The sequence below is a fragment of the Drosophila innubila genome (genome assembly GCF_004354385.1).
Source record: "Drosophila innubila isolate TH190305 chromosome 3R unlocalized genomic scaffold, UK_Dinn_1.0 2_E_3R, whole genome shotgun sequence".
NCBI lineage: Eukaryota > Metazoa > Arthropoda > Insecta > Diptera > Drosophilidae > Drosophila > Drosophila innubila.
Genome location: NW_022995380.1, coordinates 14,365,045 through 14,393,027, shown reverse-complemented (window position 1 = coordinate 14,393,027; position 27,983 = coordinate 14,365,045). Strand labels below are relative to the sequence as shown.

General features: G+C 41.5%; 6 protein-coding genes across 6 annotated transcripts; 3 read left to right on the top strand and 3 right to left on the bottom strand.

Moving 5' to 3' along the window:
- Positions 1–3,126: 3,126 nt before the first annotated feature.
- Positions 3,127–4,189, bottom strand: LOC117790337. Its single transcript, XM_034629757.1, has one exon. It carries the CDS (start codon positions 4,100–4,102, stop codon positions 3,647–3,649), a length of 456 nt encoding a protein of 151 aa, XP_034485648.1. The 5' UTR covers positions 4,103–4,189; the 3' UTR covers positions 3,127–3,646.
- A 491-nt stretch (positions 4,190–4,680) lies between these two features.
- Positions 4,681–6,678, top strand: LOC117790335 (nuclear pore complex protein Nup58). Its single transcript, XM_034629755.1, has 2 exons — positions 4,681–5,804; positions 5,863–6,678. The coding sequence occupies exons 1-2, from the start codon at positions 4,779–4,781 to the stop codon at positions 6,601–6,603; spliced, it is 1,767 nt and encodes a 588-aa protein (XP_034485646.1). The 5' UTR covers positions 4,681–4,778; the 3' UTR covers positions 6,604–6,678.
- Positions 6,679–6,689: 11 nt separating this feature from the next.
- Positions 6,690–8,197, bottom strand: LOC117790336 (developmentally-regulated GTP-binding protein 2). Its single transcript, XM_034629756.1, has 4 exons — positions 8,044–8,197; positions 7,714–7,914; positions 6,998–7,662; positions 6,690–6,928 (listed from the first exon to the last, which is right to left on the bottom strand). Exons 1-4 carry the CDS (start codon positions 8,105–8,107, stop codon positions 6,767–6,769), a joined length of 1,092 nt encoding a protein of 363 aa, XP_034485647.1. The 5' UTR covers positions 8,108–8,197; the 3' UTR covers positions 6,690–6,766.
- A 526-nt stretch (positions 8,198–8,723) lies between these two features.
- LOC117792338 lies at positions 8,724–12,349 on the bottom strand. The gene is made up of 5 exons (XM_034632415.1): positions 12,196–12,349; positions 11,196–11,858; positions 9,871–11,133; positions 9,199–9,817; positions 8,724–9,138 (listed from the first exon to the last, which is right to left on the bottom strand). Exons 1-5 carry the CDS (start codon positions 12,316–12,318, stop codon positions 8,891–8,893), a joined length of 2,916 nt encoding a protein of 971 aa, XP_034488306.1. The 5' UTR covers positions 12,319–12,349; the 3' UTR covers positions 8,724–8,890.
- A 3,304-nt stretch (positions 12,350–15,653) lies between these two features.
- LOC117790795 (glycine receptor subunit alpha-4) lies at positions 15,654–19,868 on the top strand. The gene is made up of 5 exons (XM_034630354.1): positions 15,654–15,700; positions 17,482–17,598; positions 17,667–18,121; positions 18,472–19,124; positions 19,231–19,868. Exons 2-5 carry the CDS (start codon positions 17,528–17,530, stop codon positions 19,507–19,509), a joined length of 1,458 nt encoding a protein of 485 aa, XP_034486245.1. The 5' UTR covers positions 15,654–15,700; positions 17,482–17,527; the 3' UTR covers positions 19,510–19,868.
- A 5,102-nt stretch (positions 19,869–24,970) lies between these two features.
- On the top strand, positions 24,971–27,720 carry LOC117792664 (serine proteinase stubble). Its single transcript, XM_034632880.1, has 5 exons — positions 24,971–24,976; positions 25,053–26,470; positions 26,803–26,913; positions 26,973–27,285; positions 27,347–27,720. Exons 1-5 carry the CDS (start codon positions 24,971–24,973, stop codon positions 27,503–27,505), a joined length of 2,007 nt encoding a protein of 668 aa, XP_034488771.1. The 3' UTR covers positions 27,506–27,720.
- The last annotated feature ends 263 nt before the right edge of the window (positions 27,721–27,983 follow it).

The window sequence follows — 27,983 nt, the reverse complement described above, 5'->3', positions numbered from 1 at the left end:
TATTTTTTGGACGACATTGATGTATTTGGGTCAAATTGTGCTTCAATTTTCTCAACAGCTGGCGGAATAAATAAATATTTGGCCAGCTGTACGAAAGTTTTGCCACGCCCACTATTATAATGCAAATAACGCATTATAATTGCATTTTAATTGTTGTTTGAAATTGCCAATAAATTTGACATTATTTAGTTGCTCCACGTTTTACCGACAATCCGATAATTTTCAAAAAACTTTTTCGCGCATTTTCCCTCTAATACCGCCACCACCTCATCGGCTTATTTGGCTAATAGAGTTTTCAGCGGCGCTAATGAAGCATAGTTGGAGATTGGCAGCAGCTTCAATTAGCCAAACGCCGCCTTTCTACTGCTGCTGCTCCTGTTACCCTAACCCCACTTGGTGACCATTAAAACTAATGGCAGTTGGCTGCGCCAAACGCCCGAAAGCAAATGCCCAACCGACCAGCCGAGCAGTCGGATATATCATTTGACCAACAAGCCAAATAGCCAAAAACCCAACACAAAAAAAAAAACGTAAAAAATATATGTATGTATATAATAGAAGGGAAAAGGGAAAAGTTGTTGGCTCGCATGTTGGTAAAACCTGCGGTCACAAAAGAGCTGTAAATTAAAATTTACTCGACATGAAATTGAAGCGCCACAGCGCTGCATGGCGCTGCTCGGCTCTGCTCAGAGCTCAGCTCAGAACCAAACCATTTTTATATACACTTTTTATACCCTATCCCAAAAAAAAAAATTTGAGAAAAACGGATGTAATGACCCGAAAAAATATTATAAAAACTATAAAGATATTATTCAAATTACTATGCTTGCCTAATTTCAATAAGATCTCCTTGGGCCTAAGAGCTAATCATATGTTATGTGTATAGTCCTGCTACAGGGTATCTCCATGACATTTCCACTTGATGCAAACACTTTTACTTTTTTTCTCTTGCAGTTGCTTTGCCATATCCGGCTGATACCCGGGAGGTAGCAGCGTGATCAGTGGGTCGAGGCGGATGTTGGTGCTTTCAATGTTGCACTCAAAGGCGCTGCAACGAATATTGAAATGCATATGAGTGTGGACCCAAAAAATGAAAAAACATATGTATATTTTAATGGGGCATTAAATGATTTAAATAAAAAAAATCTTTTTTTAAGGGCATTTAATGTATTGAAAATGCTGAACAAAATGTAAATGCATACAAGCAAACAAAAACAAATGTAATAAAAATGTTCTACCAACATTTTTTATGATGTTACAATTAATTCAAGATTTCCCGATATTTTTAATACGAATTTAAAGGCAGTTCTTAAATGGCAAAATTGGTAGAGAATTGATCGCAAATTGTCGATGTTTCAATTTAGTTAGAGGAATGCAAACAAATTCCCGGCATCTCATTAGAAACCGCATTGCGCTCACCCCAACTATACGCATAGCTCATCTGGAATTCGGGGCAGTCTGGTGACCTGTTTGGACGTCCTTTACTGCCGTCGATTGGATTGGAGCCCTTGCTTTTATATGCATTTCGACTGCTGTTCGTTTGCAGCTCGTTCTCCTCTTTTTATTTCGCTTTTGGGCTGGTTGTGTTTGTGGCTACTGCCCAACGGGCTCGTATTTTACGTGGTTAAAGTTTTACGCTACGGCAGACTGACAGGCAAAGGCAAAACAGATTTACCCGGCACTCCACTTACCCCGCCCATCCCCGTCCGGACACATGGCACGTGCACGGATTAAGCGCCCAAAATGCTGCAGCTTTTGCGTGGTTGGAGGCAGATAAAAAATAAAATGTACATAAAATGTACCCATAAAAATAGAGAAATTAGTAAACCAATGCGACAGCATTTTGTTTCAATCAATTATCCCGCTGGCTTTTTTATTTCTTGCCACAATTTGCCGTTAAACGGCAATTTCCGCAGCAATTATTCAATGCCGAAAAATTACACAATCTACAAAAAATAGTTGGTTTATATCAAAAATGCCAACGAAAGCAATTAAACAAGTGCAACGGCTTAGTCAAAATGACAACTCAATGACCAGATACCCTGTATCTCTGGAATATTTTGAAACTACATAAATATATAATTAAACAATAATAAAAATAAATACTAAATAAATGGAATTTGTTTAGAATATATTATGCTCTCAAACTTAAATGTATTATGTTATTTAATTAAGTTTTATATTATACTACTTTATGCACGTAGATCCGAATTGACGACATTCTGCTTTTAAAATACATATACACTTCTTTACCCATTTCAGAGGGATACAATGTATAAACAGGCTCCACTGTTGCCCATCTGCCACGCCCATGCTGCGCTGTTTGTTTATTTAAGAATTTTGTTTTTATAGCAAATATTTATGTACATTGTCAGTCAAGTTGACTGCAGTTTATTTATCAAAGGGACTGGCAGCTGTCAACTGCCACGCCCAGGCGCCCACAGTGGATTAGAGGGATTTATCGCGTACAGAAAAATAAATAGTTTTAACACAGTACATTTGACTTCCTCTCTGAAAAAGCTATGTAAGCCGTATTATCAAGTGTAAAATATACCGAAAAAAAAATTTGCAAATGCCGAAATATTTGCATTGAAAGTTATTTTTTTAATAGCTGACTGACGATATATCATAGCAGTTAGGAGGTGTAAAATATGACATAAACATGTAACAAGTTAAGCACCTGGGTTTATCCATATATTTCAATTAAACTAAGAATTTAAATGACAGGTGATATGCGAAACAAATATGAATGAAATCGCACAAATTTAGGATCAACTTAATAGACTCCTGCCTAATACAGCTCGGTATGCAAGAATTTAAATACTCCACGGTTGTCAGTTTAGTCATTGCACTCCAACCTGCTCCATATAGTATGTGGAGCTACAGGGATTGCCAATGCAATTTGCAATTTGTTGGCCTCCCACAATACAACTGACGAATGTCGTCGTACACAGATGACATGTTGCGAGTTAATTGAATTGTTGTTTTATTTCGATTCGATTTGTTTGGCCAATTAAAGCTACAAGTGCTGACAGGAAGTGCGAATTGGTTATTGATTTCCCTCTGGTTTAGCTACTCTCAGAGATTCAAGATAGTATTTATATACTTTATATAAAGCTGAGATAGTTTCTACATACATCTGTGGAAGTGAATTTATTTATTTCATCATGCTGTTACTTATGGGTAGCACTTACATCATACATTCAGCAATCTTTCAAAGCTTTAAGCTGTAACAATCTGTAACTACATTTATTGGGTCAATACCGATGATATCGTTTACATTTTCAGGCAACCATTTAATATTGAACATATTTAAATGTACATGTTTTTAAATTAAGGTGAGAAGGTAAGATAACAAAACTGAACTTAAGAGAACGTTAGACTGTTATACAGTTTGTGTTATACGTATAAATCAATCCTGCTTGGGCTTTATTCGTACAGCATTTCAATTGGTTCATATAATATGCCAATTGCCTGGCGTTGGCTTTTTTTTGCTTATGCTAAAATATATAGGTTTCCATAATATGCAACGATTGAGCGTTGACTCTGTTTTCAAGTAAGTGCGTTGATTAAACAAAATGTGCATTCCGTAACATGCAATAAGAGCGTAAACTAATGATATGTACTGTGAATACATAGAGTTCACTTATCGCTGTTTCACGTTGCCGTGGATCGAGTGACTGCAGCACGGCTGCTCATCCTCATAGTCGCTGATGGGATCCTCTCTGATGGCAATGGACGCATCCACAACATATTGGGCAATCGGTTCTTCAGTGCGCAGGGATGCAGCCCCCATTTCGCCAACGTGTCCGACGTACTCGTCCTCGTCGGAGTCGCTGTCGTACAGGTCATCCTGTCCGCCCAAGTCGATGAGCAGACGTCGCAAGTAGCGCAGTTCGTCCTGGGCCCGGGACACCTTGCGTTCCAGCGCCTTCATCTGTGCCTGCGGGATGAGGGGACATCCGACTGCGTGCAGAATTTCCATCAGCGGATCTATTGGCAGCGGCTCCATTTGCACTAGTTGCGCCAATATCTCGTGCAACCTCGGCAAAAGACCATTCTCGTTTAGGAATTTTGTGTACTTTTCCTCCTCTGCCGACATTGTGTGAATATTCGAGTGCGAATTACGCAGAAAAACGTGCAACTAAATCAAAGAGAATCCACAATCATATGATCGAGAAATAACTGTAAATATCTTAAATTACAGTGGCGCCCCTGCCGACAATATTTGGTACTACAAGCAGTAGTGGCAAATCCAGGGCTGTCAAAATTTCATTGATATATCGAAAGGCCGATAGTAATTTTTGCGGTGGTATCTATCGATATTTTTCGGCACTGCCATCAATTTTTATTTATCGTGAAACATGAGAGCAGACCTATAGGGGTATTCCTGAAACATATTCAGGTTTTCTTTTAGAAACAACTCGCGTCTTTAAATTTGTCGTGCTTCCAAAATTAATTGTGTTTCCAGTGGAAACTTTCCACTTATTTTTAGTATTTCGTCATCAATTTTGTCAAAGTACAATTTTGATTCCATGTTTCACAAAGAAAACAACGGTCAGAGGGAAAAAATATATATCACAGCAAAAAATATCTATCGATGTATCAATAATATTTCAGCAACCCTGCTGGTACGATATGTTCTGATATATCGATAACTCAGTTAATGTGTGAGTTTATTTTATTTGCTTGTGAAATTTGCGGATATTAAATTGTAATTCGAGCTGTGCAAAGCAAAAACTAAATTTACGGTTTATAACGAACAAAATATATTCGCAATGTCCTTTTCGTTCGGCACACCAACAACGAACGCCGGCCTGGGCGGCGCAGCTGCAGCGCCAGCAACAGGCGCCTTTGGTTTTGGCGCGCGAGCGTCAACAAGCGCACCGCCGCCGGCATTTGGAGCTGCAACGGCGACGTCGAGTCTCGCTGGTGCAGCGAGCGCTGTGGTGGGCGGAGCTGCAAACAGTTTTAGCTTTGCACCAGCTCAAGTTGGTGCGGCGCCCACGCTGAGTTTCGGTTCGCCAGCGACGGCTGCAGTGGCTCCAACGGGTGCTGGACTCTCGCTGCCGGCTTTTGGAGGTGCTGCAGCAGCTCCTGCCTTTGGAGCGCCCGCAGCAGCACCAACATTTGGTGCACCGGCAGCCACACCTGCTTTTGGAGCGACAGCGACGCCTGCATTTGGCGCCACAGCTGCTGCACCGGGTTTCGGTGCTCCCGCAGCCACGCCTGCTTTTGGCGCTCCGGCAACAACCTCTGCTTTCGGAGCACCCGCAGCAGCTCCTGCCTTTGGAGCTCCGGCAGGTGCATCTGCTTTTGGCGCTCCCTTGGCGGCGCCTGCTTTTAGCGCCACAACAGCTGCCCCACCATTTGGTGCCTCGGCAGCAGCTCCGGGATTCGGCACGGCAACTGCCACAGTGGCGCCGTCCTTCAGCTTCTCAACTCCCGCCACGAGTGCACCGACAACAGCACCTCCAGCGTTTGGAGCAACAGCAATGCCTGGGTCAACACTGGGATCTGGAATGGGCCAATTTGCTTTTAACAAACCACAAGCTACAACGGCGGCCAGTTTGAACTTTAATACGACCACAACAACGGCCACGACGCAGCCTTTCAACGCGAGTCTGCGTCTGGGAGGGAATCCCTTAGCTCCAGCCGCCACAGGAGGCGGCGGCATCTTCGGCAAGCCACTGACAACAGGCGCACAACCGGCTGCAGCTCCGCCCGCCTTTGTTGGCCTCGGCGGCATTGATGTGAGTGCCACGCAACCCAAGCTGGGCGACAACAAGCAGGACGGCATAAAGGTGAGTAACAGCATTATGATCATCAACTATAACACTAACGTTTCACACTCGATGACAGATCAAGGAAACGCAGGTGCCGGATGAAATAGTCAAGACCGTGGATGCCCTCAAGAGCCACATAAAGCAGCAGAAGACTATTTCCTCGGATATTGGACGCACCTCGACATCGAAGCTGAGCAACGTGAGTCACGAGATCACAAATCTGCGCTGGGTGCTGCAGAACGTGGCCAATTCGGTGGATGCCAACAATCGACAGATCAAGCAGCTGCGCAGTGAAACGGCCAAGGCTATACAATCCCTGGAGATGTCACAGCGTACCCAGGACACTCCGGCCGGACTTCAGTTTGAGAATAGTGCACCCTTCCAGTACTTTCAGTGCCTGGTGGCCAAATACGAGGAGGATCTGATATCGTTTCGCCAGCAAATCGCGCTCACCGAGAGCCACATGCATGCATTGGCCAATCCGCAGAGCATTTCGCCAGATGATCTGAAACGCGGCTTCCGACAGCTCAACGAATCCTTCATCTCGCTGGCTGGACGTCTGCATGAACTGCATCAGCGTGTGGAGGAGCAGAAGGAGCACTTTTTAAATCTGCGTCGCTATCGCCTGCGGGATGCGACCAACGTGTTCGCCAGCATCGACAATCCGCCCGTGCAGCTAAACGAACCCCAACGGATCAGCAGTGGTCCGACTCCCTTCTCCAACATCTCGGCCATCAACACGCTGAACAAGAGTTATGCCGCCGCCACGGCGACCACATCCAACAACGCGGCTGCATCCAAGTCGGACAGATGGTAATCCCCGATATTACCAGGATAGTTATCTGTTAGTTGTTATGGAAATGGAATGTCAATAAAGTTATTATACAATCGATGAATCTTTTAATTAATATTTATATATTTAGAATAGAATATATTTCAACCCAATTGACATCAACAAATGAAGCTGCTCCAAATGAGGTCTACTTCTTGACCACCTGAATGACATCCTCGTCGGCCATCACATGGGCGATGCCCACACGCTGTGGCGAGTACTTCGTTGAGGTGCCCCAGACCAGGGCGTATTTAAACTGGGCGGCCAGAGTCCGATGGATGGCATGACACACATGCTCCACGCTGACGCCCTGTGCAAAGGATTAGATTAGAAGGATTCGATTATGGTGTGATCAAAGATACTCTATGAATTCACTTGCCTTTCTCAAGATGAGGCCATCGTCAAAGTCTGGCGGTGCACCGGGCTTCTTGGTGTACACCCGGATCAACTGAAGGGATTCCCAGAGCGCCTCCAGCATGTAGTCCAGATTCAGCTTCATGTTGCAGCTGACCACAATAGAGTGTGGCTGTCGTGCCAGCCGATCAACCTCCTCGATGGCGATCTGATCAATCTTATTATACACATACAAGCAAGGCAGATAGACGCGATTGGCGGTGACCACGTCAATGAACTCATCCTCTGTGCAGTCCTCCCGGAACAACACCTCCGCATTGAAGATCTTGAACGAGTGCAGGATCATCTGCACCATCTTCTCACTGCAGCGCGTCAGGGAGCAGGTTGAGTTAAAGCTCAGACCGCCTCCCTTTTTCTGTTTGAAGTAAATGTTCGGTTTGCGTTTGTTTAGACGGATGCCCACGGATTCCAGCTCCCGCTCCAGCAGTTCCCGATGTACATTCGGCTTGGTCGCGTCCAGCATCATCAGCACCAGGTCGGCGGTGCGGGCAACGGCAATCACCTGGCGACCACGACCCTTGCCCTGGGCAGCACCTTCGATGATACCCGGCAGATCAAGCAGCTGTATGTTGGCTCCTTGGTACTCAATTACACCAGGAATGCACGTCAGCGTGGTGAACTCGTAGTTCGCTAAAATGTGAGTGGTAAGAGAAGTACCTGGACAATCCACTCACAGCTTACCCGCCTCCGATTCAGTTTTGGTCAGTGTGGACAACATTGTGGACTTGCCCACACTGGGGAATCCAATGAGGGCGACACGCGCATCTCCGCTCTTCAGCACATCGAATCCGTCGCCCTTCTCCCCCTTCTTCGAGGGCTCCAGCAACTGGGAGCGGTACTTGGCAAGCTTTGCCTTTAGCAATCCCAAATGGTACTCAGTGGCTGTAAATGGAAAATGGAAATGGATATGTGAATGTGAATTCTAACCCTAAATTCCGATGCTGTTGCCAGCAATGCGAATTTCGACGCCGTCTTGTCTGCGCCGGTTTTTGCAGCCGAGCCACTACTCACCTTTGTTCTTTTGCGTCCGTGCGATTTCACGCTCGATCTCAGCAATCTTCTCTAGAATGCCCATGCTGATGTTTGTGTGTGTGGTGGGCGCAGCATTAAGTTAATAACAATATTCGGAAAGCTATTTCGTTCTTGTTGTTGTTTTAAAGTTGGACTTTTTAAGTGCCGAACTAGGGATGACTAAAAGTATCGATATATAGCCATATCGATATATTAATTAAACAAAGAGTCCACATGCGACTCTTAAAAAGGGCATCGATACCGACAAAAAATGCAGATTTTAAAATGCAAAAAACTCAATAAAAATTAATAAATTTGATGATTTAGAAATTGGATAAAATTAAGCTTAACATTTTAAAAAAGGTTTGAAGCTCGTCAGCCGTCGGGAAGAAAAGTTATCTAATTTAATTTAAAAAAAAAAAATTTTTATCCAAAAATCAAGAAAATACTAGAAAAAAATATGCAAAAATTTAAAAAATTCTAGAAAATAAGAAATTAAAAATCCGAAATTAAGTACAAAAATAAAAAACACCCAATTTCAGAAATGTACTTGTTTTTTTAAGTACAAGAGATCAAACCAGATCGGAAATTTTACCGGATGGCAACCTTCGGTTAATACGCGAAAATTCAAATACTAGAAAAACAGAAATGTAAATAAATCATTGATTTAACCATAGTTGTTAAGTTTTAATATTTAATTTTATTTAAAAATTCATAAAATATACACAAATACACATGTAAATACTGTTACAATTACAAGAAACAGCCACACACATAAATTACGATCGATTAATTACAATAGTTGAATAGAGTTAAGAGAGAGAGGATAGACTTAGTTGTAATTGTTTTAATTGGCATAAAAGCCATTACCATCGTTGCCCATAAACTCAGTCCAACGTTGTGCATCAATGTGATCCAACTCCGAGCACACCTCGCCCGGCTGCAGCGAGCGACAGGTGCACGTTATCCCAATGCGCGTTATAATCAGCTGTGATTCGTACTTGGGCAACGCGGGATCCGCGTCCACAAGTCGTTCACTCAGGCACTGCTTGAGGAATTGCTTGCGCAGCACGCGCAGGTTGTCGGCGGTGTAACCTGTAATACAAGTATCAATCAATTAATCGGTCATCTCACGATTTAACTAATTCTACACACTTTTATAGGCGCTAATTTTCTCCTCGACGCAGCTGAGATCCTGCGGTGAGAACAACGGTGGATACGCCTCCGATTCGCGTATGTTGAGCACAAAGGCAAAGTCCAGCGAGGAACTCGCATTGCTCAGCGCCTTGAGCAGCACCCCAGTTGACGAAATGGAAGCCAAATACCAGTCGGCAGGCGAGGCATACTCTGGCGCCGCAGTGGCATCCTCGCCAGCATTGTTATCGGTAGTTGAACTACTACTGCTGCCTGCAGCGGCACGTTCATTGCGTCGCTGTCGTTTGCGTCTCCGATACTGGATACTCTTACTGGAACTGGTTACCGCTGCGGCAGCTGCATCTGCGGCCTGTTCTTGGGCCTCATTGTCCAACTCCAGATCCCACAGACTGAGAGGCGATTGTGCGGACAGTGGCTGACTTGTGGTGGTACTCGACTCCAGGGTGTCACTGCGCACATCACGATTGCTGCCGCTAGGATACTTGCTACGCAAATGTATGGGACGCTCGTTTTGATCCGACACCTGTGGCAACTCATCGTTGTACACCAGCTCGTACTCCTCTGGCAAACGCATGGGATTTGCATTCTCCGCCGGCAGCTGCAGAGGCCCGTAATCCTTCTGTTGGGTTCGATTATAAATTATTTAGAAATGTCACATTTAAATTAACTTACAAATTCCTTGTAGGGCTCCTTGATATAACCACCGGCAAAACTGGGCAGCTCATTGTCCGAGTCTGATTCAGGCAAGAGATCCGGCAAGGGAAGCTTGCGATGCTTCAAGTGCTTGACTGAACCCGGCTGCTCATCGGCTGTATCAACGTCTACCACTTGCCTGAGCAGCTGCTCCCGATTGGCGAGCAGCTTTTTGAGAAGCTTGGGATGCTTTAACGGCGACTGTTTGCCCGTTGGAGCGGGACGCTGTGTGCGATTCAGCTGTACCTCCAAATCGTCTGTACTGAAGAGCACGGCGCCTGGCGGTTCGATATGCCGGGCAATGGCATAGAGCTTCAGTACCGTGGATTCGTTATAGCGGAGGCGACAGGTGTCGGCACGTGCCTGAAGAATGATATCACTGTCCGGCACAAACTCGTAGGCATCCCGGGCATTTGGCTTATTGCGGCACTGCAGCTGCCAGTGGAGGTAGAAATCACCGCCAAAGCTCTGTGAAATGGACACACCACCCAGGAGACTGCTGGCACCGCCTGCGTCTGTCATCATCGCATTAAGTAGGGGCTGACCCGTGCGTCCATCCAGGATGGTTGTTTGCGAATAGTAATAGACAGGAAAACCCGGCCCAGTGTTATACTTAACCATGAAGTCGGTGACGTTGTCGCGGTTAAAATGACCCGGCACAACGGCACTGACGCATTCGCTGGCCGGGAATGTATAGTTCCACAGCATACTGTAGTTGTGTCCATCGAAGGCATAGACGCTGCTATTAAAGGCTGCGACGATAACATCGGAGATGCCATCGCCATTGAGATCGCTGAGCACTGCTGGCACCATTAGACCCGATCTCTGTTGTTGATGCAAGGGCGTGAAGTGCTTCTCGCTGGTGTGTGCCATGAGCGACAGCAGACGCAGACTGTAAATGCCACCGGGCGTATTTTGGCCACCGGTAATCATCAGTAGCAGCTCGGTGCCATCGGATTGAGTCAGCAGCTGAATGGGAACAAACATCTCCTCGCGATGTGGCGTCGGAATGCTTCGGATCACTTTGCCCGTCTTGCCCGATATGAGCTTAATGTGGCCAGCCTTGGACTCCTCACGCTCCTCGAGATGAGCAGCTATCAATTCGGGCACTTCATCACCATCCAAATCGCGCAACACATTGATCGTATAGAGATCCATGACAATGGGCGAGTTTGTCTCGACTTCCAGTTCGTGGAAAGTCCAGATAACCCGACCGGTGCGTCCATTAATGGCAAAGATCATCTGGAAATAGAAATATCGTTAGCATCAGAAGCTGACAAAGATTAGCTGATCCTGTGACTTACGCCCAGTCTACCGGCGGCCAAGCAGTCCATGCCACCATCGAGGTCGATATCTGCATTGCAATGCAAGGAAAACACGTTCGCCACGCTCCACGACTGCCACAGTGTGGTACCATCCCGTCCATTAAGCGCCACAACGCCTCCCTCGCACGGCACATCGTCGCCTTGCTGGGCAGACTTGCATCGGGGCAGCGGAATGCCCTCGTAGTGTATGTTGTCGTCCACGCCATAGCCGAAAATGACATCCTTGATGCCATCGCCATTAAGATCCGCAGCACGCAATGGACTCTCGCTGTTCATCCTGGCCAGACTGCGTGTCCACAGTCTCTGCACGCTAATCTGTGTACAAGGCACAAATTCGCTGCCCATTGTGCTGCCATAACTAATGCTCGACGTGGTCAATGGCCCCAACTGTGGTCCCCGACTCCACCAATGATGAATGTTCTGGATCGGTGACGGGAACAACGTCAGCATCAATGCGGCCAAGCTGAGCAATGCACAGAGCACGGTGAGAGCAGCCAAGACATAGCAGAAGGACTCCCAGCATCTGCAGCAGCGTCGACGTTTATGCTGTTTCATGATAGGGGTGGAGCTCGTACCCGAACCGGAACTGTGCTTGCGACGTGGCGCCATCAAAGGACGCTTGAGGCCCTGCTCTTCACTGCGCTGTAGTTGGAACGAAAACATTTCAAACGATTAGGAAACGTTGAGTTTCGAAAATGATTTATAACACAATTATAATTTCATCTCAAATTTTTATTGATGTATGACTAAACTGAATCAAAAATAATTTAATCAGTTGTACCATATGTTTAATTGTAGAATGCGAAAATAAGGTAAATAGATTTAAAGCTTAATAACTTTCAAAGGAAAACATTTTTACCATTTAAAAAAAAATAGCGAGTTAGTCGCTTTATTTAATGAATAATTGCTTTTTTCAATTTGTGAATTAATTTTATACAATTTTCGCATCCATGGTTTCATTGGGGAATTTGTGACTCACCTTGGCAGATCTAGCGTCCTTGATGAACACCTCATCGTCGACATCATCGCTTATGTCCTCATCAATCGAAGAGTCCCGTATGGCGATGCGCTTGGATGGCACATATGGTCGCAGTTTGATCATCTTGGACCACGCCTCCAAGTTGTCTGCGTCCCGTGGCTGTGCCTTTATGCCAAGCGCTGCCTGAAATTGTGTTTTTTAAGTATTCTATTTAAATTGATGCAATTGTTAAATGCATTTTTTAATTTGTGATTTATTTGTGTGTTTGCAGCTCGAAATGCAGTTAAACGATGCGCGTCTTCTGTCTGTGTAAAAATCAATAACGACGTCACAACGCTGCGCTCAGCTGGCCGATGGCTACGAGCGTGCGCAATGCTCACATCCCTCGTCCCGCTCGATTCGATTCCGCCGTTGCTGAGCATCGAAAGCAACCACCAGCTTATCGGAACCGTACACGTGTTTGGGGCAACGTCGGCTACAGGTTTGTTTATCAACAATGGCGACAATGACGCAAAACCATCGTCTCCACCTGAGCGGCAACCCTCTCTCTTTCACCGTGTGTGGAGCTGGCAACTGTTGCTCTAAGTGGATGTCGCCTTCCTGCCACGAGTCCCTAACGTGATAGGACCATTCCAGCAGCACATAAACTCCCTTATTAACCATTTCGAAGGCAGTTCAATGGCCTCAGTTGGCGCTTTTATGAATGAACCGACCGCAGAATGGAGAGTATGAAGTTTGGGCTTAGGGGTTGCTTGCTGCTTCAATGCTGCAACTTTCCATTCAACAAACTTCCGCAATATGGTGGAAATGTGGGTCACACGGCTCGTTGTCGACGCATGTTTCATATGACTTTTGTGTGGCGCGCTTATTAATTTTTCAATAGATTTTTATCTGCCTCACGCAACAGATCTTAAGGGATTGCAGGACCTAGTTAACGCTCTTATTATTAGTTATATCGGTATTACCTCAAATAGCAGTGCTTTAGCCATTCCCAAAGTTACTGGTTGTCTTTAACGACCTTCGTTTAATTTTAGTCTTTTGCTTGACGTCATACAATCTTTGCTGTCTCAAAGATATATTTTGAAATGTAGAATCATTATTTATTTGATAGAATTTCAATGACTTAATGCTTGTCAAAAGCACGTACAACAACAATTGCTACAAATTTGCAACTATTCAAGTTAAAAGCACGCCAAACCTTAACGTTTCGGTTGGGCATTGCAACGTTTCCCCCGTCGCCGTCTGCTGCCATCAGCAAAAACTTAAGAGTACCACTTAGGCGTGTCAGTTGCGGGTGGTGGTGGGGGAGGGTTACTTGAATTCGGTTGAAAAGCGTGTGCACTACAGTACTACCAAGCAAGTACTTAGGTCAGGTCCAAAAGCAGCACCAAGCTCGGCTGCATTCGAATAAACTATAGAAAAATCAGCGGCTTTTTATAGCAAAGCTGGTAATGAGGGGGATGGTAGGTAGGATTCATTGAATCTACGGCAAGTTACTTAAGTGTGTTATTATCGCATCAGAGATAATTTAATAACGACGTTGATGACGAGTTGTTGTTGGTGTTGCTGTTGCTATTGCGGCAACGGAAGGCCAAAGGATGTGTTGCTGAAGTGTTGCGGCAAAGGATTTGAGTGCTTGCAGCTCGTAGCCGTGCAGAAAAGGCCGCGTCCTAGGCAACACTGAATATGGGGAACCGAATATATGTACATATACACACACACACACACAATTAATGTATGTATACAGATCAAGATGCTTCAAGGTTACATAGAGCCTGGTCTCCTCCTAGGTGGCGACACGAGGATTGCATTTAATTATAGACTGTAAAAATAAGTTTAACTTAAACATGCCTGTTTCTGTAACACAATTAATTAAGCAAGGCTGGAATAGACTCTAGGTACTGAAACTGCATCTCATGACAACTTTCAAACCAAAAAAAATAATTTATTATTTAAAGATTTTAATTTAAAAGAAATGCATATTGTTGCGATTTTACTATTTTCTTATTCTTATTCTTATAATTTTCTTGCCTTTATACTCGCTATAGACTTTTCTGTCTTTAATCTCACTACTTTTCTGTATTAATTTACCGGCTATCCAAATTATAGATGAGTAAAATGGCTTATTGCCAATAATAAATAATTATAATATTAATTGATTATTATAATTAACACACTTTTTTTTCCTAAAAATGTCTTATTGGTTTTTTATTCTATTTAATCTTTTATTTTAGTATAGTTACATTCTCTTATTCTTATATTCTAATTATTTTTTGCTTTGTCTTATTCTTATACATTTAGAGTATCTTTATTGCTAGTTGTCCAAGTACCTCGGAGAATTTACGAGATAAATCTCCAAAAATTGGTTTCTTGCTGCCTATATCCCCTACAATGCGGAATATTTGTCGGCGGAATCAAGGGATTATCATAAGATGGTTTGCTATAAGTTGCCATTTGCCATTTTCGTTTATCCTTTTACAATGCAATCAATTGCAACAAAATGTTGGCATAGTTGCTGCTGCGACAAGCCGGCCATTGGGACACACTTCAGAAGTTGTTAGCTTGTTAGTCGCTTCGAAACAAGCCAATTGATTGGAAAAACTAAAAAAAAACGCTTTCGGATTTCCACCGAATTTTGTTTCACTTGGGGCTGTCAATGGCAATCAATACAAGAATGTGGCAAAGCTCGCATCTGGCTATAAGGGGAAGAAGATGGGGGTGCAGGGGTTCTGGTAGGAGATTCCTGGCTCATTATTACACTTGCAATTGCAAATACAATGACGATGATGACGATGACGACAGAGCCCTAACAGATTATGTAGAAGGCAATGCCAAAGTACTCGACGAAATTATGTTAAGTGACTGTGTACAAGAACAAACAGACACAGACTATGCTTTATATATATGTAATATGTATGTACATATACATGTATATATTCATAAACATAGTCTTCCCAGCTGACTGCATTAAAGAATTTTTCCTATTTTCTTCATGTATATTCTAAGGCCTATCAATTTTATATAGTCTCAAAGGTTTTCAGCCACCACATTGTCTCAATAGCACACACACACACACACACACAAACAAACTATATAAGTACCGTCACTGTATCATATATCCTGCATCCTGCGCCTTTCGTTGGTGAATTTCTTCATCGTTTGCTTGGCCTGGCAACGTTTTAAATTCAAATTCCTTCGCTGTAACCGTCAGTTGTCAGCGAAGCTTCGAACTGCAAAGACGTTCAAATCGGCCAAAAATCAAATTCAAACCAAAAATAACTAAAGTTTAAAGTGTTGCGAATTTAATGAATATATAATAATAACTAACATTCAATTTAATTGTGCATATATTCTCTATTACCCGAAAAAAAAGATCTAAAGAAATTTTTTACAACATGTTATTGTTATCAGTGTTTAGCTGATGTTACATAATCATTTAAAAGATTGAATATCTGTGAAATCACCTGAAATCGCCGTGTTGTTAATTTTTTTTTACAACACACAAGTAAAATGTTACTAAAAAAATAAATTACTTTATAATTCATTATTATAATTATTATTACATAAAATAGGAAGCTTTTTCTTAAAATCTCATGTACTTTGCTCCCAAAAAAACTCTTGTCAAACTTTGCTACTCATCTGATTGGATTTTTCTGGGTTTTCACCAATCCATGCCTCAAATGTTGGACCAATCGCTATCATTTTCATTTTAGATTCCCCCAGAATATTTATTTTTACATTTAAATTACACAGTTATACTTTAGTTTATTTTTTATATAGCTTATAGCTTGACAATAAATAAATAAATAAAAAATCTTTCAATGTAAACAAGAACAATATTTTCCGCAGAAGTATTAATCATAGTATTCTAAATTATCTCTTTTTTTAATACTTTTCTGAAGGGTTGGTCTCTGTCTGACTTTGATTTAAAAAAAAATTAAGATAAGACTCTGATGTTTTTTATACTCACATAAAAATTCCATTATTTCCCCTATTTTTTGAGTGCGTAGGTAGGCTAAGTTGATTTGAGAAAAAAAATAAAAAATGTTAGATATTCGGGGGTGTCACAACCAAGTTCTATTGAAAACAAAATTGCTTTTAGTTTTCACATCCAAATTGATGTGGTCATCGAATTTGGTCAAAAAACCACTGACTCCTTTGATATTTTCGATTCAATTGACTGAAAATTTAGATCCGTACTTTATCGGTGGGATGTGATAGTTAACTAGGGTTTTTAAAAGTGAGTTTGCTGTGAAACCCTTGAAAACATACATATAACCGATTAAATTTAGACAAAAATATTTTCATATACGTTTTTATTGATAGTTGTCATATTGAGGAATAGGAATGTATTTCCTTGAAGCTTAAAGGTGATTAATGTGTTTTTGAAAGGTAATTTCACAAAAAATTGATTATTGATAATATTTCTATCTGTTATTCAAAATTTGCATAAGATTTAAATATTTAAGAATAATAGAATACTGCATAACTACAAGCACTCCCTAACTAATCAAATAAGTTAACGTCAATTTACATAATTGATCTAATCTCGCCTTTAAATTGAAGTTGAGTTTAATGAATGATTAAACAATTAGTGCATTTTCAAAACTTGGCCTAAATTCACATTAAGAATATATTTAGGTGCTACTGCAAGCAATGACGTCTTTTGGATAAGTGCCCTACCATGTTCCATGTATATTGTCCTTGTCTAATGCGGCCATTGCATAGCTGTGCCTTCAATCTTGCCGTGTCGCGCTCAATGGGGCACGTTTGCTGAGGCATTGCCATATCAACAGCATCAGCGGCATCGAAGGCGCACAAAAGGCGCATGGGCCACTTAAAGCTGCAGCGCCCTCTACAACGTTGCCCCTGCAAACATCCCCCTCGCACCACGTAGGGCACGATTCGAGTGGCTTTAATTGTGAATTAAGTCGGTATTGTGGCCTCCACGTGTAGACAGAATGGAAAACAGAGAGGAAAATAGCTAGGTACCAGATAGACCTAGGGTTGTGCCAGGGTTGCCAATGCCGAGGCTATTGTGCAGGAAGTATGACTAACTGGCCCCGTCATTGTCCTTTGTTCCACATTTTATTTACATCGCTGGGGCACATAATTGTTGCTATTTTCGTCAATTTTCCCATTCGCCTTACCCTCAGCAAAGCTCTCGATGCATTGTCAATGCCAGTGACACCGTTCGAGAGTTTTGCTTTGATCCCCCAACAATGTCATGTCAGGGCTAAAATTCGCCCTACTCAAAGATCCTCATGTAGACTTTATTACCTGCAGAGTATAAGAGAGACAGAGATTGAGAGAGATACTTCAAGTCACAGCCATGGTCGCACAAATAATCCTGCTAGTCATCTGCTGCATTTGCATTAAACACTATGCCAAAAGTGAATTCCAGTAAGTAAATCTTAAAGTACTTTAAAGGACAACCTATCAATGCATTATTCCCCTCCAAAACTATGCAGACAAAGTCTGGCTATAACCGATATTCTTCCCGAGGACATAAAGCGTTATGATAAAATGCGACCACCCAAAAAGGAGGGTCAACCCACTATTGTTTATTTCCATGTAACGGTCATGGGCTTAGATTCCATCGATGAGAACTCAATGACCTACGTAGCTGATGTGTTCTTTGCTCAGACATGGAAGGATCACCGGCTCCGTCTGCCCGAGAACATGACCCAGGAGTATCGATTGCTCGAAGTTGATTGGCTAAAGAATATGTGGCGACCCGATTCTTTCTTTAAGAACGCGAAATCGGTGACATTTCAAACGATGACCATACCCAATCATTATATGTGGCTCTACAAGGATAAAACCATACTCTACATGGTTAAGCTAACTTTAAAGCTATCCTGCATCATGAACTTTGCAATTTATCCGCATGATACACAGGAGTGTAAGCTGCAAATGGAGAGCTGTAAGTACACTTCACAGAAAATTAATAATACACTTAAATTTAAAAAAAAAACTTTATAAAATTTGGAGCATCATCTTTCAAATTAGAAAAGAATATAAAAGCTAAGAAAATTGAGAAAAGCTAAGAGAATTTGTCATAAATTTAAGAAAACAAATTGCATACACTTTTACTATTTTAGGGTGTTGTAGAGTATAATTTTTTGAGTGTATGAAGTTAAAATTTACTTTAAATCTGAAGAAAATAATAGAATCAATTTATGCTTTAGTAATACAATATCTTCGTGTATTTCTTTTTTTTTCTCTATTTCGATTGTAACTTTTACTTTTGAAAAACCGCATAAATTTGTTTAGTATCTCACACTACTGATGACCTGATCTTTCAATGGGATCCCACCACGCCCCTTGTGGTCGACGAGAACATTGAGTTGCCCCAAGTGGCGCTGATACGCAACGAGACCGCGGACTGTACGCAGGTCTATTCGACTGGCAATTTCACCTGTTTGGAAGTGGTATTTACACTGAAACGCCGCCTGGTTTATTATGTATTCAACACGTACATTCCAACCTGCATGATTGTGATCATGTCATGGGTTTCGTTCTGGATCAAACCGGAGGCGGCGCCAGCGCGTGTTACACTGGGCGTGACGTCACTGCTTACACTGTCCACGCAGCACGCCAAGTCGCAGTCCTCATTGCCACCCGTCTCCTATCTAAAGGCCGTGGATGCATTCATGTCCGTCTGCACGGTGTTTGTGTTCATGGCATTGATGGAGTATTGCCTGATCAACATTGTGCTTAGCGATACGCCCATACCTAAGCCCATGGCGTATCCACCCAAGCCAGTGGCCGGTGAGGCGGGGAAGAAAGAGGGAGAGGCAGGATCCGGCCCGCAACCGGGTGGCAGCAATACCACAACCAACAAACAACCGACGATGCTGCCTCTAGCGGACGAGAAGATTGAGAAGATTGAAAAGATATTTGATGAGATGACCAAAAACAAGCGAGTGAGTATGTGGATTAGGGAATATGTATGTTAAAGAAATTGTGTGTGGATGTATAGACACAGCTTTAAACTAAGCAAGCTTATTGTGTGTATGTCTGTGTTTTCAGATTGTATCTGCAACGCGACGTGTGGTGCGTCCACCGCTAGATGCCGACGGTCCCTGGATACCGCGTCAGGAGTCGCGCATTATATTGACCCCGACCATAGCGCCACCACCACCTCCACCGCCGGCACCGGAGCCGGAGCTACCCAAGCCGAGGCTAACGCCCGCCCAAGAGCGTCTCAAGCGTGCCATTTACATAGATCGATCATCGCGTGTGCTCTTTCCTGCTCTCTTTGCCAGCCTCAATTGTATCTATTGGATTGTGTTCTACGAGTATCTGTAAGATACGATAGCCCTCTGCTGGCTCTCATGTAAATATGGGTCTCTCCCGGTAGTTCCTCCCTCAACTCACTCTCTCCATATAGTACAACTTAATCAAATGTTAATTGTTCGCAATATTGAAAAAAATATGTATCTACTCTTAAGTCAACAAGTTTTAAACTAAAAGAACTAAAGAAAAATGTAACAATCTGTTGCATATACTTATATCTTTATCGAATGAATGAATAATTTAAATGCGAGTATATGAATTCAATTCCTAAATGCTTAATGTTAAAATTTCAATGACGATATAGCTGTAGTCTTATTCTAAATAATACTTTAATGTCTTAAAATGCTTTTAATTGTAAATAAAGTAAAATAATAAAAATAAAAAAATACAATATGATTAAATGACTGACTTTTAGAGGCACTGCTACAAGCTTATAAGGTTTAAAACTAACAGCATTACAAGCGAAATATATAGCTTTTGGCGCTTTCAAAGCTCTCGTATATACCTAAAGCGCTTGCGCAGTGCGTATAATCTAAAGCTTGGCGAAAAGGCGCCAAGTTCAATACATGAGCTAAACAATGAAGCCATTTGATTTAAAAATTTATTCATTATTATTATGGTCGTATAATTTTCTCAGCCATTAAGCAAACCTATGCATATCTCAAATAAACACTTTTTTCACATCTGACTAGCAAATTTTGTTGTTACATGTTATTATTATGGTTTTATTACGGTTGTTGCTTTTCCTCTTAAAGGTGTCAACAGCTGGTAAACAATGGTGGGCAAAAAAAAAATACAAAAAAAAAAGTAAAATAAAAGGTAAAAGGAGGTAACAAAGATTTCTAACTTTTGCAGTTGTCAAACAGCTTGGGCCAGGTTCGCATGAATACCCAATTAATTATGTTGGTCACACGCTCCACACTTTTGCTTTTCACGGTCGTTAGTGACGCCAAACACAAGACCCCCAAATGAGCTCACAGATGGGCTAGAAAATCAGGCAAGAGGCTAAGGGTAACCAATCCATAGATCATTGATTCATTCAAGGCATTGAAAAAGAAAGGTGTATCAAATCTTGAAGCTTACAAAAATAATAAAAAATAAAGAGTTTGTGCCTTCAGTCTTTTGTTTGTCATGATCTAGATTTTTATATAAATGTAGTCGATAACAGTTGAAGTGCTGCCACAGGCTTGTTGTGTGTAGCATTTAACAAAAAATACCTCAAGGATTTCGGCAGAAAAGTTTAAATATTTGGTTTTTTCCCATCTTGTTTAAGTCTCTATTAAACTATAATAGTTTATAACTCTAGTGTTAAGACCTTTGTTTTGCTATGCTTAAAAACTTTGTGTTTATAATCAGTTTTGCTTTTAAAGTAGGCCAAAAACTAATGTGGGGAAACCACGTAAGGTGCATGAATCATCCAAAACATCATTGACTGTTTCTCGATATGCTATTGCAATGCAACAACAACGACAACATCGACCACATATACAAATTAACTGAGTAACAGAAAAACCAGCGAAGGTTGCGCAAATTTTGACTGGGGATTACCTGAGCATTGAGCTAAAGTGCGCTAAATTGTTATGTGGGCGTGGTTGTTGTATGTTTACACGGACAAATAAAATATGGGGTCATTGAGGTATGTTTCGAAGGTGCACAGAATAATAGCCAGATATAGTATGGGTATAGCTAGTAAGTAGATGTAGTAAAAGTTGAAATACTAGTAATAATAAGAATAGTGATAGTTGAAGTACAACTAAAGAGAAGTATACAAATTAAAAACAAACATTTAAAACATCTGTTAATTACAGAACTTTGGCATGTAAAGCTCAAAACGATCCATTAAGACCAAAAAAAGCGTAACGCTTGAAGAAAGTAAAGACCCAGTAAGTCTGTTCGGTTGTTTTTTTTTTTTTTTTCGTGTGCACTACCTTCGCGGTCTTAAGTCCCAGCTCTTTTACACAAAGCAAAACGAAAGCACCCCAAACTCAAACTCAAAGCTGCCTGACGCCTCCGACTTTGTCTCAGACTGCGACTACGGCTGCGACTTCAAGTCGTAAATTGTGTTGACTGTTGCTGCCGTTGTTATTGTAGTAGTTGTCTGTTGTGTCGTTTTGTCTTTTGCATTTTCAGTTTCAATTTCAGTCGAACTCGGGCAGCAACGGCACACGGAAGCAGCTGCGGCGCAGACGCAAAAAATATAAAATCCAATACAAATTGTTAATATTAAACGCTCTGAATTTGAGTGTAAGATCAACAACAATTAACAGTATACAATTTGTTGTTGATACTTTCAGTGAAATCGAAAATGTTTATTAAATTTTTTGCAAATACGTAACTCGTGCCGATTTCGCAATACACTGAAGCCATTATAAATAAACAGATAAATAATTAAATAAATATTACAACATTTAATCAACGAGCTGCGCGCGACAATTAACAGCTCATAAACTTTATCAACTGAGAAAATATATATAAATAAATAAAAAAAAACGAACAAGTTTTTTTATTATATATTTTTTATACCGCGGCGCTTAACACTTTCATTTTCATAGGTCTTCGGTCGGCGTCGTGACGTTTCGTTAAGTTGGTCGACTTCGCCGTCGGCAGCTTCGTTAAGTCGTATTAAATAACAATAAACAAAAAGAGACCAAGACTAATAACAAATACCATTTCTTAAAAATTTATATTTATATTGCAAATGTTTTGTTTCGTGTGCATTGAATAAAATTTGGATTGGATACAAGATGCATTTGAGTGCATATTTATTGTTGTGTCTAGGTTCGTATATGAAAATTCACAGATATTTGAATCTTTTGAAAGCATTTTGAAATATTTGTTTGGAAATGTGTGAGTGTGTGGTTATTATTGTTAGTTTGTGCTAATGTGCGGATGCTCCCAATTTGTGGAATTTTTACCCACAGTCAAAACAAAAGACTTAGGCAACGAACTTCAAATTGTTGTATGTGTGAAATGTTAAATGGGTAACAACTTGAGCTGAGCCAAACCCATAAATAAGACAAGTGATGATTAAAATTATTTCAACATTTAAGTTACTGTATCAGTTTCATCGCCTACCATTCAGATTATTGCTTTATTTTATTTTTGTTGTAAAAGTGAAACCCTAAACTCAAGTTCAAACTGTCTCTGTCTTTCTAAAAATTTAATGAGCCAAATAAAATGCGCATCCAACTGAAAACGTGACTAAGTCTGCAACTTTCTTTGGGCAACAGTATCACCAACAGCAGCAACTGCTGCAAAAATCTTCCGCCAAGTGACGTCACAAACAAACCAGTTGCAAGAAATGCAAATTGTCCGCATGTCCAAGGCCAATCAAATTGTAGCTTGCGAGCAGCTGTCCAGCTACTGTTGATACACAACACGTTGATACACAGGCTTATCCGCACTCACATACACTCACTCTTGTCTTACGTGTTTGTAAGTGTCTTTTTGGTATTACCGCAGCGTCGCGACGTTGGCTTATCCATACATACATATTATGCAATTGCTTCACACCAAAAATGTTGACGCTGTCATCGCTCGCTGCACAAACTCAAGCTTTAGCAAATTGTTTTTTTTTTTCTCTGTTGCGGTCGCTGTTGTGTTCGTTTTTGTTGCTCACGATGTCTAAGATTTAATAATATATTTATTTGCTGCCTCGGAAGATATTGCAGCTTTTCTTGTAGTTTTATTGTCGCAGCAAGCGGCCGTTGCTCAATTGCAATTTTTCCAGCCGGGCTGACAATTTAGTTTCCCCAGCCGGTTAGCCGGGATTTTCACTTTCGTTGGCACAAAACAGCTGGCTAAATGCTTAAATTATTTGACTATGTGTTAAGGATTTAGTTTTTAATTTGAACAGTAGATTGGACAATAGATTGCAGGAAAGAGAATATTCGAATAATTTACATTTAATTTAATGTAACGGATTTTTCGACTGTAGATGAAATACTGGTTGGTTATTTTATAAAGTGAATAATTAACATTTATTTAAATGAATTATATATAAATATAATATAAGAAACTAATTCTTTTGAGTTTTGAAATTTTTATTTTATAACAAATATAAAAGAATTGAATTGAGAGCTGTCGGCAACACTTACATATATAAGATTTAAAATAATGTTAGACACTACGATTCAAAAATTTAAATGAACTAGAAATAATTTTAATAATTTTTTTTATTTGCTTGAAGCTAACAAAAAGCACTTTATTTTAAAGATATCTGAAAAAATTAAAGCGAAAGATAAAAATTCCTTAAAGAAATTTCTCTGCTTTAAATATTTTTAAAAAATTTTTATTGTATGATCTTTTGTTTCCTATTTTTAGTTTTTTAATATTTTTTTTCACATAGTTTCACGGAAATAATCAATAGTTGTTTTTTTATATAGTTTTTTTCATATGTTTTTTTCTAAATATATTTTATAATATTTAATATAAATTTAGCTGCTTGCACTTTTGAAAGTGACACAAACAATTGGACAATTGTGCACCTATGTGTGCTGAGTGCTGCTGCCAATGAGGGGCATTCACTTTTCATAAGAAATCATTTCTATATATGCGAGCCAAAAGGCTTTTTTGTATAATTGGCCAATATTTCATTGTGTAGAGAAAAAATACAAAAAATAAGACTTCAAAAAGCATTACCATTGGTATGGGCAATTTTATTCCCAAGTGAAAGTGACAAAGTTGCAGTGCACACCTCGAAAAATGTTAATGAGCCACCGAGCGGCGCATAAGAAAATAAAAACAAAACCGAAAACCGAAAAAATACGAGTCCAACTGTAACAGCTTAACCCAAATTGTGTTGCGAGACAATCAATTTAAGTGCGAGGAGAAATCTTAAATCGACCTTGAGCTTCACTCTCTGCATGCAGAATAAGTTGGAAGATTCCTCTGTAACTCGTAAAGGGGGAACCAAAGCGAATAATTGCAAGTCATTCGCATTGGTTACGAACTAAGATTATGTCACGACAAACTAAATAAACATTAAACGCTTCAGTTGCGGATATGCATGGACAGTGAGCACAGGGCAAAGTGGAATGAGCCGAGGGGGAGAAGTGAATAGTGGGGAAATAGACAGAAGCACAACCAAAATACTTTCTCATATATATTTTGTTATAAGCTTTTTCTTCTCCAGATGTGTGTAATGCCAATTTGTAACATTACTCAACCCGACAGAGACTTGCATAAGTTAAACGTCGACGTTTCATTAGCTTGACTTAGGTCAGTTTGTTTTTAGCAAGTTCGATCTTATAAGTTATTTTACTCACTTACTCATTGAAAATTGCATTTGCCACAATCACGGCTTAGTTCTCTCCGTCTTACAGTTTAAATTATATGTTGATATTAATGATGAAGTGTTGAAGTGAATTTGCAATGCTAATTGTGTTTAATTACTTTTCAGCACTTGGAGCTGGCATCTTAGTGCAAGGTCAAGCTAAGACAGAGGACGATGAGCAGCCGCAGCATTTGACCAATGATGGTAAGTAGATTAATCTGCAATTAAGCTTACACGGGGATTCATAACTTTAACTATTAAGGCAGCGTCTTTCTTTCAGCCGCATCTGCACGATGCTCGCCTGGGGCGACAGCTGATGGAGGACTCCGAGTACAGCGCCAGTAGCAGCAGCAACAGTAACGGCAGTGAGGATGATGATGATATTGAAGGCTCCAGTGAGTACTATGACAGCGATGAGGAGCAAAGTGAAGGCATCAGCGACGACAGTAGCAATGAGTCGTTGCCACGTTTGCTCTCGCCATCGACATTTCATCGCATCTCGGAGACGCTGGGCGCAATCAACACGGTGGGGCACATGCTGGTGGACATGACGCGTGGTGGACAGGAGTCCAAGGCGGAGAATGCCAGCAGCAATAGCAACACTAGCGAAAGCATTTCAGCTGTTAGCTCAACAACCACTGAGCTGAGCACCACGTCAACATCCTCGTCTTTGGGCAGGGCAGAACCGTTGCCTGGCATCTCTGGCAAGATTTTAGACACAACAACAACACTGTCAGCCAACAGTTTGCTACCAGCGGGTAAGCCAGCTAATCTGAGTGCCATACAAGTGGCCACCAAGCGCATTGGTCAGGAGGAGCCGCATGGCAAGCCTATGTTTGTGGAGAACAAGGAGGCCAAACAGCAGAAGAAGAAACGCAAGAAGAACAAAAACAAGCAAAAGGTTAAAAAGCCCAATGAGGAGCTGACACAGCCGACGCCACAGTCACAGCAAAAGATCAAAATACCAACCACACCACGCACCACAACCACCGCCTCCACCACTAGCACTAGCACCACCATTAGCTCAACAGCACTGCGACCACTAGACCAACTGGCATTGGCTAGCGATGATACGGGCACGGCCAAGGATGTGGAAAACTTTTGTAAGACGCCCAGTGGACGACCAGGACGCTGTGAGGATCTCAGTAGCTGTCCAGCTCTGCTTCTCAATCTGAGCAGCCTGCGTGAGTCGCTCTGTTTCAAGAGCCTCTTTGTGCCCGGCGTCTGTTGTCCTCTGTCTGCTGCCGCGACGGAGAGTTCCACAGTGCTGACCACACAACGTCCACTGAGGCTGACCACGAAGCCACCCACCAGCACCACCACACCGGCCACAACCACCAGACGTACCACTCTGCGACCCACTGTACGACCCAGTTCTCGACCCACCTCCGGCCTGGTGCTTATACCGCAAAAGAAGCCATCGACCACAACAACCACAACCACTGAAGTGCCACTGGAGCCAGAGGATCTAGATGAGATCGCTAATAATATTGTGGATCCGGACGAGTGTGGACAGCAGGAATATTCAACAGGTCGCATTGTCGGCGGCGTTGAGGCTCCAAATGGTCAATGGCCTTGGATGGCGGCCATCTTTCTGCATGGCCCAAAACGCACGGAGTTCTGGTGTGGCGGCTCATTAATTGGCTCCAAGTATATTCTCACTGCGGCTCATTGTACGCGCGATTCCAGACAAAAGCCGTAAGTAGACAATCACTTTGAATCCGATAGAAAACACATTTATTGCAGAGATGGAGTTAATTTCCCTAGCACCTATAAATAAATAAGATTACAAATACCGGTTATTTTTGATATTAATTTCAAAAATAATAATAATTATTTTGATTCAATTGCTCAACAAATAACACAATTTTTTAATTTTATGTGTCTTATTACTACAGTTATTAATGACTTTTCTCTCAATAAGTAATCAATAAAAATAAGATATTTAGTTAGCAATAAAAGCTTTAGTTTACAATTTTGGAATCTTAAAGAAGCGTTCACATAAAATTCACAAATCTTTACACTTCCAGGTTTGCAGCGCGACAGTTTACTGTGCGTCTGGGTGATATTGATCTTTCCACGGATGCAGAACCCTCGGATCCGGTAACCTTTGCTGTCAAGGAGGTTCGCACCCATGAAAGGTGAGTGCCTTAACTTAATTTATGGCAGCTCAGCCACTTGATCATTTGATTCTCTTTAGATTCTCTCGAATTGGCTTTTATAATGACATTGCAATTCTTGTGCTGGATAAACCGGTGCGTAAGTCTAAGTATGTTATTCCCGTTTGTCTGCCACGGGCAGGAAGAATGCCACCAAAGGATCGTCTGCCTGGACGCCGTGCCACAGTCGTTGGATGGGGCACCACTTACTATGGCGGCAAGGAATCCACGAGTCAGCGGCAGGCGGAGCTGCCCATCTGGCGTAATGAGGACTGTGATCGCAGCTACTTCCAGCCCATCAATGAGAATTTTCTCTGTGCTGGCTACTCTGATGGTGGAGTCGATGCGTGTCAGGTAGGATCAGCTGAGGATCTTTGAAGCTACATTTAATTATCAAATGTTTTCGACTTTATAGGGTGACTCTGGTGGTCCATTAATGATGCGCTATGACTCGCACTGGGTTCAACTGGGCGTGGTATCTTTTGGCAACAAGTGCGGCGAGCCTGGATATCCCGGAGTCTACACTCGCGTCACGGAGTACCTCGACTGGATACGCGATCACACGCGAGACTAAGCGGCTTCTTAGTTGTAACTGTAGCTAGGTTAATGTACACGCTAGTCTATGTACGTTTAATGTTCACTCTCCCTAACTATCGCTGTTTATATTTATTGATACCTGAACATATTGCAATCCAACTGTTTACTATATTAGTTGTGTTTAGCATTTGTTATGTAAATTATTTAATCTTAACCGAAAATAAACACCTTAATGAAATGGAGCGTGAAAAAGGCCATAAAATTCGTAACTTAAGAAGGAAAACAACTAAGAAAGCGTTAATTGTGAGTGCCCGATTACAAAATACCCTGCACTCTGTCAATTTACTCTTTAGACACCCTAAAAGTCACTCATGAAATACATCCACGTTAACACTTAAGCACGTAAGCCCTGTACATTGTACAAAGCTCTTCTTCTTTACATAATACTTTCTTCAATGTCAAATCTGCCTGGACATACACACAATTTAGACCTTTGACCATTACTAAGATCTGTT

Excerpts from the sequence above, each read along its gene's own strand:
- LOC117792664 (XM_034632880.1), top strand. Across the intron at positions 26,471-26,802 it reads CGCGATTCCAGACAAAAGCC|GTTTGCAGCGCGACAGTTTA; the intron begins GTAAGTAGACAA and ends TTACACTTCCAG. Across the intron at positions 27,286-27,346 it reads GTGGAGTCGATGCGTGTCAG|GGTGACTCTGGTGGTCCATT; the intron begins GTAGGATCAGCT and ends TCGACTTTATAG.
- LOC117792338 (XM_034632415.1), bottom strand. The coding sequence starts at position 12,318 with ATGATCAAACTGCGACCATATGTGCCATCCAAGCGCATCGCCATACGG. Across the intron at positions 11,859-12,195 it reads AGGACGCTAGATCTGCCAAG|CGCAGTGAAGAGCAGGGCCT; the intron begins GTGAGTCACAAA and ends TTCCAACTACAG. Across the intron at positions 9,139-9,198 it reads GAAAATTAGCGCCTATAAAA|GTTACACCGCCGACAACCTG; the intron begins GTGTGTAGAATT and ends CTTGTATTACAG.
- LOC117790337 (XM_034629757.1), bottom strand. The coding sequence starts at position 4,102 with ATGTCGGCAGAGGAGGAAAAGTACACAAAATTCCTAAACGAGAATGGT.
- LOC117790795 (XM_034630354.1), top strand. The coding sequence starts at position 17,528 with ATGGTCGCACAAATAATCCTGCTAGTCATCTGCTGCATTTGCATTAAA. Across the intron at positions 17,599-17,666 it reads TATGCCAAAAGTGAATTCCA|ACAAAGTCTGGCTATAACCG; the intron begins GTAAGTAAATCT and ends AAAACTATGCAG. Across the intron at positions 19,125-19,230 it reads AGATGACCAAAAACAAGCGA|ATTGTATCTGCAACGCGACG; the intron begins GTGAGTATGTGG and ends CTGTGTTTTCAG.
- LOC117790336 (XM_034629756.1), bottom strand. The coding sequence starts at position 8,107 with ATGGGCATTCTAGAGAAGATTGCTGAGATCGAGCGTGAAATCGCACGG. Across the intron at positions 7,915-8,043 it reads ACGGACGCAAAAGAACAAAG|CCACTGAGTACCATTTGGGA; the intron begins GTGAGTAGTGGC and ends TTCCATTTACAG. Across the intron at positions 6,929-6,997 it reads ATGGCCTCATCTTGAGAAAG|GGCGTCAGCGTGGAGCATGT; the intron begins GCAAGTGAATTC and ends TCCTTTGCACAG.
- LOC117790335 (XM_034629755.1), top strand. The coding sequence starts at position 4,779 with ATGTCCTTTTCGTTCGGCACACCAACAACGAACGCCGGCCTGGGCGGC. Across the intron at positions 5,805-5,862 it reads ACAAGCAGGACGGCATAAAG|ATCAAGGAAACGCAGGTGCC; the intron begins GTGAGTAACAGC and ends ACTCGATGACAG.